Genomic DNA, 11059 nt, shown 5'->3' on the forward strand with positions numbered 1-11059 from the left:
AACCAATAATTTATAGTGGGTTTCTTTTAAAAAATAATCACATATCTTATTATTAAAAAATTAATTCTTTCAAAAATTTTAAAAAATTTGAAAATAAATTAAAAATTAATAACTATTTGAAAGCCACAGTACTTTTATAGATACAAGATATAAGATATCTTTATATTATTTTTTCTTTTAAGAACATAAATTTAGAAGAAAAATGAGTATTTTTTACAAGACTAATAATATCTAAAGTACATAATGTGATTACGAAAATATAATTATGTAAGTCATTTTGAATATAATACTATAAATATTAAATATAGTTGCACACGTATTTTACCATACATGTTATGTTTTTAGAATGGTATTTCTTATATCATGCAGAATGAATACAGTAAGATACTTAACATTATTTTAGTGATGAAAAAGTTTTATCACATTAATTATTAAACCATATATTTGGTGTATAATAGATATGGACAAAACTTGGATTCTTAAGTCACGAGATAGCATAGAATATAAACGAGGACTTAATAAGTTCCTAGACTTTGCATTTGTGATTGCATGGTCGGATAACATGATAAAGTGTCCATGCCCTCAATGTGGGTTTCAATTTATGCAAACAAGAGAGGATGCGTACGACCACCTGTTGATAAAGCCCTTTCCTGTTGGCTATACTTTGTGGTTGCGTCATGGTGAGAAACCAGCTGAGGAGAGCTCTACTTGCACACCGATAGTTGAGAAACATACACCCAAGGTGAATCCATATCTTCAAATGGTGCATGAGGCATTTAACTTCACAATGCCTCCTAGAAGTGAGGAGACCATAACAATGGATCCTGTAGAAGACGATGATATAGAGTTGCCGTACTTGTACGATGGTCCAAGTCGCGAGGCACAGGATTTTGCCGATCTTCTTGCGGATGGAGCGGAGGAATTATATCCCAGCTGCTCGAAATACTCAAAATTGTCTTTCCTAGTGAAGCTTTATCACATTAAGTGTATGTGTGCTGTGAGTGACAAGGCTATGTCGATGATTTTGGACTTATTGCGGGATGCATTTGAGCAACCAAAATTCCCGTCTACTTTGTATGAAGCCAAGAAAACTATCCAAAAGTTGGGGATTAAGTGCAAAAAGGTAGATGCATGCCCGAATGATTGCATGTTGTATCGGGGTGAAGATGAGGACACGACCAAATGCAAGCAGTGTGGGACTTCACGATGGAAGCAGAAGACGCAAAAGGGTTCCATTACCAAACTCAAAATACCTGTCAGCAAAAACAGAAAGCCTCTCCCAGCGAAGACTCTCCGTTACTTTCCTCTTATACCACGACTGCAACGGTTATTCATGTGTAGCAAAAATTCATCTGACATGTTATGTCATAAAGATGCAGCTAATAACGATGGGTACTTGAGGCATCCAAGGGACGCTGAAGCATGGAAAGACTTTGATGCAAAGTATCTTTTTTTCTCTAACGATGCTCGCAGTGTGCGTTTAGCTTTAGCAAGTGACGGTTTTAATCCTTTCAGAAATACGAGTACCTCGTATTCCATTTGGCCTGTGATTCTTATTCCGTACAATCTTCCTCCCTGGCTATGCATGAAACAGGCATATTTTATACTATCTATGATTATTCCCGATCCTAAAATGCCGGGTAACGATATCGATGTTTATTTGGAGCCCCTGGTGGATGAGTTGAAGCAACTCTGGGATGGCGTTGAAACTTATGATGCTAATAAGGGGACCACTTTCAAGATGCGTGCGATGCTAATGTGGACTATTAGCGATTTTTTAGGGTTGGGAAATTATCTAAGTGGAACACGTACAATGGGTTAGCTTATCCCACATGTAACGTGGACGCTAAGGCTCAGCGACTAACATTCAGTCAAAAATGGTGTTACACAGGCCATCGCTGCTTCTTGAATCAGGGCCATAAATATAGAGTAGACCGGATTATATTTGACGGACACGTTGAAAGCAGAGATCCACCAAAGAAGTATTCTAGAACAGATGTCTTAAGGCAGCAGTGTAACATGCAAGTATCGCTTGAGAAGAACTCAACTCTAACAGCCAAAAGAAGACGCATTGGTGATGATGCAGATCAAGATGATTCGTATTGGAAAAAGATGAGTGTGTTCTTTGAACTCCTGTACTGGAAGGATCACATGTTGCGTCATAACCTTGACGTGATGCATATAGAAAAGAACATTTGTGACAATGTGGTATTCACTATCTTAAACGATAGCGTCAAATCAAAAGATAATCTTAAATCTCGCAAAGATTTACAAAGCATGAGCATAAGGCCTTAATTATGGTCGGACAAAGGTGGTAAATATCCTTCAACAATCTTCACAATGTCGAATCCACAGAAGAATGTATTCCTGAAGACTCCACAGAACGTGGTCTTTCTAGATGGTTACTCGAGGAATATTGCTCATTATGTTGACATCCGGCAGCGCAAGTTATATGGGTTGAAGAGTCACGACTGTCACATTCTAATGGAACAATTACTTCCAATTTTGGTGAAGAATGCATTGCCAAGTCCGGTATCGAATGTGATTGCAAATATGTCCTCATTTTTCCAAGAACTCTGTGGAAAAGCTGTAAATCCTATGCAGCTTGGTGCCCTTCAGAATCATGTTATGCAAACTCTGTGTCAGATGGAAATGATTTTTCCTCCATCATTCTTCACTGTCATGGTTCACCTTACAGTGCACCTCGTTGATGAACTAAAATTTGGTGGCCCGGTACATTATCAGTGGATGTATCCAATAGAAAGGTTAGCTTGCTATTAAACGCATTTAAGACATTTTTTTCAATTTTGTTACGTATATACTAAGCGTTATGTCGTATTTATGTAAAAGGTACTTAGGACGATTGAAGCAATACATGCGTAACAGGGCACAAGCAGAAGGCTTAATTGCGGAGGGCTATTTATCCGAGGAGATTTTGACATTTTGCTCTAGATATTTGGATAATATTGAGACTAGAATCAACCGACCAGCACGAGTTGACGATCAACCTGTTGATATTACAAACAATACATGATGTAATATGTTCCCAGAAATTGGAAAAGGTTCAGGGGCTGTATCACATTTTGTACTGACCCCAATGGAAAGAGATTAGGCACATTGTCATGTACTAGTCAATTGCAAGGCCATCGCTCCATTTATTGAATAAGTATGCACATGTAATCATTAAGCACGATTATAACCAATTTCAAACACTCAGTCGTTGGACTAATCTTGTTATGTCTTAAAGTACATTTAGGGCAGAAACCAAGCGAAAATTATAAGATCAAACAAGGTCACAATCTAAGATAGATCGTGTTGTGCATGCAGAATTTTCTCGCCGGTTCAAGCGTGAGGTTCGTAGAAATTTAACCTGGCCAACTTATTTGTGCCCTAAAATTATAAATTATAAATTCTAATTTTTTATACGAACAAACTCTAATTTATGGTGCTAGGTTCCAATGGACAGTACTGTACATTCGAAAGAAATGAAGTTGCTGGCATGTGGTCCCATGCTTCAGGCAAGACATTTTTGGGGCATACAACGTCAATGGGTACAAGCTTAGAACTATCACAAAGGAAGACGGGCTGAAAACACAAAATAGTGGAGTTTATGTCTCATCCAATACAAGAAGTTATGCCAGCATGCATGACAACAGAGTGGCTGTTGGTAGTGTTCCATATTATGGAAAAATTGTGGACATAATTGAACTGAACTACAACTGCCATTTCATAGTGGTTTTGTTCAAATTTATTTGGACTGATACAACTATGAGCAGAGGAATCAAACAACACTATCTGGGCCTTACCAGCGTTAATTTCGCTCATCCAATTCACACCGGTGATCGAGAAGAGGATGAACCATACATATTGGCATCATAAGCTCATCTCGTGTACTATGTACGTTATGAAGTAGATCAAGAATGGAGTGTAATGGTTCATGTAAAATCATGAGACTTGTATGACATGGGAGCAGAGAATGAAGATGTTGAAGCTGCTTTTTCTCCTCAGCCTGGGTTGAACATGTCAGCAGCAAATGACATCAGTGATTTACAGTTGACAAGGGATGATGATATAGAAGACCCAGTAGCAGATGTTTCTGATAGCATCGATTATGTGGCATAGTGAAAATATGGCAAAACATGTACATCATTTTTAAAGTATATGTGTGTGTTTGATAAGCTTAACAGTATTTATGATGTACGCAGTTTGCTAGTTACATTACTATCTGTGTTTTCGTATTTGAATTAAGTTTTCATTTTAAGTTGATTTTCATGAATACCACCAGTTCCTAATTTTTTCCAACGATTTTTGCTTTTAAAAGTTAGTTTTCAAGGCTTTGTTGTTCTCATCATCATTGTTATTGTTCTTAACCTCCAATAAAGAAAATTATGATATCGAGTAAATTATCTTGAATTACGATATTATTATCATTGACAAATTTATTTAATATAAATGGTGTTGTAACAGGAGTAATGAAAATGGAGGATTTCTCATCATACTGTGCAGGCACAACATTCGCTAACGAAATGGCTATGGCCTCTCCATTCTCTTCATTGGAACATGCAATTACGGTTGTCAGAGACATATGGTACCGTAAGTTGAATGTTAGGTCTTGGTTGGAGGCTATATCAGGACGATCTTGTTCTAATGAATACTTGGAAATGGTGAACGAAGCTACTATGCAGGTCTGTTCATTAGCCGTACCCTTAAACACTTGTGTTAAACATTATTTGATTAATAAGTATTTTACTTTGATATATGCGTACAACATTTAACCAATGATAGTTGTTACGTTCATGCTAAAATTTGTAGGAACTTAATAAATGGGGATTAAGGTACAAGGAGAAATTTGGCTATGTTTTTGTGACATTTGTAGTTTGTAGGACATCTGAAGACATACTTGCTGAATTAAAGGTTAGAAATAAATTTCTAGCATAGAAAGTGAATTACAGAGACACAATATGCTTTACAAAAAAGACCATCAACTATACATTTTATTATGGTGCAGATGCGCTTTAATAACTCGCATGGTGTTGAGTTGGAGATTGCTTCAACAGAGGAATTGAAGTATATAGAACGTGCTATTAGAGAGCTTCTTTCCAAGAAATATGTCCAAACTACCAATGAAGGAGATGGTAATAGTTAATTTTGTATTTGTTAATTTTGAAAGTCCTCTTTCCATAATTCCGCAATTTTTTTCCTTAATAACTAGGTAATGACCTGGAAGTTATCAGTATCTTTTTAGTAGATTTATGTGTTGTTGGTTGCATGTTCATATATTCAGTGTCAGCTGAATATTCAAGCGAAATAGTTGCTGACACTCTAGATGGAGCAGACACTGATTCAGAAGATGATTTAGATGCTATCTTCTCTGGTGGATATGACATCTCCAGGGATGTTGAGCTCAATAAGGTTCCAGAAGACAATAAAACTTTAAACACCCAACATAGAGAAGATGCCGTATGTGCTGCAAAAAGGGGTTTTGATCTGAACAAGTTGCCATAGTTTGGAGATGACTTATCAGATCTATTATCACGTCACTACAGCGAATTTCTGACAGAGTATTTCTGGCTAGGTCAATACGATGTTGATGAGAAATTTTGACTCAAAACTTGTTTGTCTACTTTAGTAATTCTGATTTTTATGCTCCATTGAACTTTGTTTTGAGTTTATGAATTCGAACGTTCACTTGATTTTTATGTTATCATATATGGTTGAATACAAACTCAAAATGGCTGATAGGACAAGAGAAAACCTGATTCGTTAATTTATTTTTAGTTATTCATTTATAAATATTTTTTAATTAATGAATTATTTTTTATGTAACACAGAAATGAAAATTTATTTAATGCATTAAGTTACAGTATATGAAACATGTTTTTTTAGTTAAAAAAATAGCGAGGACTAAAATAGTTTTAAGAAGGCAATAATGTTTATACAAAAAAAATTCAAGTTAAAAATAATTTTGCAGCGGTTAGAAAAAAACCGCTGCGAAATGAGTATCAATGTATTCAACAACTGTACATTTTGCGGCGGTTACAGAAAAATCACTGCAAAATGAGATTATTTGGTAGCGCATAATGGGTACATTTCGCAGCGGTTACCAAAAAACCACTGCAAAATGAGATCATTTGGTAGCGTCTCCTAAAACCGCCACAAGAACCGCTGCAGATTCTATTTAGCAGCGGTTGAGAAAAACCGCTGCTAAATATCTGCCGCTATCTGCTGGTTTTCTTGTAGTGATAATGGATTATGTTTCGTTCACTCAATACTATACAATTGTATTGTGTTCGGTTCATTCTACACTATTCAAAACCCTTCTTCCTCACCTTCTACTGCTTCTTCACCAGAGAGAGAATGGGAAAAAGACAAAAAAATACAGCAGCAACAACAACAAAAGAATGAAGATAGGGTTTCAGGATTTAGGGTTTAGGGTTTATGGGTTCGGGGTTCAATGTACAGGGGTTCAGTGTGTTTCAAACTTTTGGTTCGCCTCGTGTATTTATTTCGGTTCACGGTTGAGGGTTTAGGGTTTAGGGGTCTAGGGTTTAGGGTTCAGGGTTCAGGGTTTTATGGGTTTAGGATTTACGGTAGGGTTCAGGGTTTAGGGTTTAAGGTTTAGGGTTTAGCATTCAGGGTTCAGAGTTCAGTGTTTAGGGTTCGGGTTCAAGGTTTAGGGTTTAGGGTTTAGGGTTTAGCGTTCAGGGTTCAGAGTTTAGAGTTCAGGGTTCGGGTTCAGGGTTTAGAGTTTAGGGTTTAGGTTTTAGGGTGTAGGGTTTAGGGTTTAGGCTTTAAGGTTTTAGGGATTTAGGGTTTATGGGTTCAGGGTTCAGTGTTTAGTGTTCAGGGTTCTGGTTTTATTGTTTAGGGTTTAGGGTTTACGGTTTAGTGTTTAGGGGTTCAGTGTTTTGAATTGAATTGAATTGATAATATGTAAATTGTAGGTAGAGTTATTTGAATTTGATTTTATATAATGGATTATGTTTCACTCATTCAGTACTATACAATTGTTTCACCATGAATACTGTGTTCGGTTCACCATGAGTACTGTGTTTGGTTCATTCTGCAAAAAGCTGTTTGAATTTGATTTTATATAATGAATTATGTTTCATTCACTCAGTACTATACAATTGTATTGTGTTCGGTTCACCATGAGTACTGTGTTCGGTTCATTCTGCACTATTCAAAACTCTTCTTCCTTACCTTCTACTGCTTCTTCACCAGAGAGAGAAGGAGGAAAAGACAAAAAAATACAGCAGCAACAACGACAAAAGAATGACGATTAGGAGAAAATACGTGAAGAAGAAGGAACTCGAAAAAAGAGGAGAAGGAGGAACGCGAAGAAGAAGATGAAGAAGAAGAAGAAGACGCTCCGTGCGTAAACGAGCGTGAAAAGAAGAAGAAGAAGAAGAAGAAGAAGAAGAAGAAGAAGCGTGGGAGAAAAGTAGCGTTGGACAAGAGCAATTTCGTGTGTGTTGGGTGCATGTATTTCACGTTTTATTTAATGGTATTGAATTTTTTTTTTATTGGACCAACTTAATTACATAGTTCCATCCCGTTAATTAATTGCTACTTCGTACGGATCTGCTTTTGGTTTATGAATTATATCAAATGAAAATGGTACAAGTAGTAACAAATCTAACTCATGATGAATATCGTTTAATATGTTAGATTATACCAATTACCATGAGAGAGAAGAAGCAACTTTAATTTATGTAATATATATGTGTGACTAGGTATCGCGATACCTTTTTCTTTTATCTATCACTCTGTTTGTCTTTGAATATATAATACGGTACCGCTATGTACGTACGAGTAAAAGAGTTATCAAATCCAACCGAATTAGTTTAATTGTTTATCGGTCCAATAAAAATTGTCCATATAAAACGCACGTGAATTAGTGAATTACAATTATCTTTTGAGAAAATTTTATTTTTCTCTTTTTAGAGATGTTTAAATAATATTTTTTTATTTATAAAATATATATTTTTTTAATTTTAAAAAAATTTTAATTTATTTTAAATTTTTTGTGTTAATTAATGTTAATTTTATCTATTTTTTTTTAAAATATTCTTTAACAAAAATTTTATTTTTTTGTCATTAAATTTTATTTATTTAAATATTTTTTAATAAATTATTTTTTATTGGTTAAATTGTATTTTTATCAAAATATTTTTTTAAAAGTTTAATAATTAAATTATTTTTTTAAGATACTCTTCAATAATTTTTTAATTATTAAAATATAATTTTACTAAAATTTTCGTTAACAATTATTTTTATAATTTATTATTATTTTTTAATATCAATATATATTATTTTAAAATTAAATAAAATTTTTTTACCACTGTTAATATATATAATAATTAATACATATTAATATCAAAAAATAATCATACCAAGATTTTTTTATTTAATATTAAAATAATATATATTGATATCAAAAAATTAATAGTAAAATATAACTATAATTGTTAATAAAAAATTTGTTAAAATCACAATATAATAATTAAATAATTATTGAAGAGTATCTTTAAAAAAAATTTAATTATTAATTTTTTAAAATAATATTTTGATTAAAATTTAATTTAATTAATAAAAACTTAATTTATTAAAGAATATTTTGGTAAGAAAAATTTAATTTCAAAAAATAAATTTTTGTTAAAAGATACTTTTGTAAAAAATAATTTATTTTTTCTTAAAAAATGGATAAAGTTAACATTTGCTAACACAAAAAAATTTAAAATAAATTAAAGAGAAAGATTTTTAGAAGTTATAAGAAAAGAGAAGGTACATTTTACAAATAGAAGAGAAGAAAATATTATTTTAGCATTTTTAAAAAAAAAGTGAAATTTTATCTTTTTTATTGATGTTGTTGCTACTATTTCTTTTTTTTTTTATTTTTGACTTTTTAATATTTTCAATTTTTTTTCTTTTCTTATATCTTTTTCTATAGCTTCTTCTTTTTCTTCTTCTTTATTATTTCACTTTTTTATTATTTTTTCTTAATTTTTATTTTTTTAATAAGAAAAAACCAAACAAAAAAAGAAAAATAAGAAAAGAAAAAAAAAACATATTTTCTATGTCATTATTCATAAAGTAATATTTTTTTATTCAAAGGTTTATGTATTTATTGACGAAAACAAAATATAAAAAGTTGCAGAATATCATTAAAAATGAAAAACACAAAAATCCATGAAGGTGGACACAAAAGTTTATAAAATTGAATATAAAATAAACTACATAGACATATACATAAGAAAAAAAAACAAAAAAAATAAACAAAAAGTTGTACAATTTTGTTAAAGACGTAAAATACAGAAATTTATAAGATTGGACACTAGAATTTGAGGTTGAACATAAAATAATTGTATAAACAAAAAAAAAAAGAAAAAAAAGGAGTGAAAGAGAAAAGAGAAAAACAGAAAAAAAAAAACAGTAATTTTTTATGTTATTTTTTAGGGTTATGTGTTCTTCATTAAAAATTGTTGTGTTTATTATCAAAGAGAAGAAAAAAAAAATGAAACAAAAGATTGCAAAATTCTATAATAAATGAATAACACGAAAATTTTAAACTACGAAATGTAGAAATTAATTTCTTATTTTATTGTTGAATTTTTTTTTGTTTTTTTTTGTTCCTCTTGCCTTTTGTTTTTTCTATTTTGTATTTTTGGTTGGTTATGCTCTTTTGTTTTGAGAGAGAGAAATACAAAAAATAGAAACATAATGCAAAAGTGGAAGAAGAAAAAGAAATCGCAAAAAGAAAAAGATGACGATGATGACACAAAAAAAAGAAGAAGATACATAAAAAAAAGACACGTAAGAAAAAGAATAATATATACATATAAGGACTTAATTGGTATGATTTGATTAAAAAATAATTGGACATCTAATATTTTTATAGACAATAATACAAAGTTAGTAAGAAAATTTAAAATCAAAAGTAATATAAAAATGAATTAAATTGAATTGGTCCAGTAATTTGTTCATTTATTTATTTAAATAAGTGTTGGTAATTTAAATTTCATCTTATAAATACAGCAATTTATCAATCTACAATAAATTCTTAATAGAACTCTGATTCGTTAGGATTTATTTTTTAACCTCTCAAATTAAAAATATTACAAAAAAAAAAATAGTATAAAATAATATTATATACATATAATTAATTACATATCATTACGTGAGTACAAAGCACTATTTTCAAACGCATTATTTAAAAAGTATATAAACGGAACACGAGTTTGTGGAGTAATGGTAATAATAATATTGTAATCTGCAAAAGTTCGGAAGTTGACATGTCTAATCGTTTTGTTCATGAAAAACAAGGCAGTATCTGAATTTATCTTACACTTTAAACAATTCCACTTTGGTAGGTGTTTCGTTTTATAGGGTAATGATGAGTAATGACCAAAACCTTAAAACCGTGTTAGTCAATAATAATAACCATAACATGATTGATGAGGACATCATCCATAAGGATAAATGCTAGAGCAAATTATTGTTCCTCGTAATGTAAAAGAAAAAAAATGATATAGAACTTTTCATTTGTTTCTAGTTATATAGTAAATTATCCAAAGTACAAAAAAATTGATACAGATACTGACCAAAAATAACTTTAAAAATTATAAATAATAAAAGAATAGGTTCGAAATATTTAAGATTCAACAAAAGTAATTAATTATCACATAATAACTTTATAAAAGGAGATGTTGTGCGAGAGAGAGCAAGCAGCGATCTTAAAAAAAGCACGTAGAGCGCGATAAGATTGATCTTTAGAGGGGGTATATGGCGCAATAAGAGTGGTGTTTAGAGGACACGTAGAGCGCGGTTAGAAAAGAGGGCGCGTAGAGCGCGATAAAAAAAGAGGGTACGTGGAGCGCAATAAGAGTGCAGATGGAATTGCTAAAATAAAGTGTTGATTGAACTGCTGAAACAGAATGTAGACATGACTGTTAAACACAGAATGCAGATGGAACTGCCGGAAGAAGGCGCAGATGGAATTGTTGGAAAAAGGCGACGACAGGTCATAGTGACTATTCCATGAATGATAGTTGTTTCC

At 31.8% G+C, this 11059-nt stretch overlaps 2 protein-coding genes across 2 annotated transcripts; both read left to right on the forward strand.

Moving 5' to 3' along the window:
* Positions 1-460: 460 nt before the first annotated feature.
* Positions 461-2295, forward strand: LOC112708026 (uncharacterized). The gene is made up of 2 exons (XM_025760151.1): positions 461-1808; positions 1892-2295. Exons 1-2 carry the CDS (start codon positions 461-463, stop codon positions 2293-2295), a joined length of 1752 nt encoding a protein of 583 aa, XP_025615936.1.
* A 2177-nt stretch (positions 2296-4472) lies between these two features.
* Positions 4473-5505, forward strand: LOC112708090 (uric acid degradation bifunctional protein TTL-like). The gene is made up of 4 exons (XM_025760260.1): positions 4473-4685; positions 4813-4914; positions 5009-5135; positions 5285-5505. Exons 1-4 carry the CDS (start codon positions 4473-4475, stop codon positions 5503-5505), a joined length of 663 nt encoding a protein of 220 aa, XP_025616045.1.
* Positions 5506-11059: the final 5554 nt, after the last annotated feature.

This window comes from Arachis hypogaea, chromosome 1 (genome assembly GCF_003086295.3).
Source record: "Arachis hypogaea cultivar Tifrunner chromosome 1, arahy.Tifrunner.gnm2.J5K5, whole genome shotgun sequence".
Taxonomy (NCBI): Eukaryota; Viridiplantae; Streptophyta; class Magnoliopsida; order Fabales; family Fabaceae; genus Arachis; species Arachis hypogaea.

Coding starts and splice junctions, on each gene's coding strand:
- LOC112708026 (XM_025760151.1), top strand. CDS start 461: ATGGACAAAACTTGGATTCTTAAGTCACGAGATAGCATAGAATATAAA. Junction 1,809..1,891: donor AAATTATCTAAGTGGAACAC/GTACAATGGGTT, acceptor GGTGTTACACAG/GCCATCGCTGCTTCTTGAAT.
- LOC112708090 (XM_025760260.1), top strand. CDS start 4,473: ATGAAAATGGAGGATTTCTCATCATACTGTGCAGGCACAACATTCGCT. Junction 4,915..5,008: donor ACATACTTGCTGAATTAAAG/GTTAGAAATAAA, acceptor ATTATGGTGCAG/ATGCGCTTTAATAACTCGCA. Junction 5,136..5,284: donor AACTACCAATGAAGGAGATG/GTAATAGTTAAT, acceptor TCATATATTCAG/TGTCAGCTGAATATTCAAGC.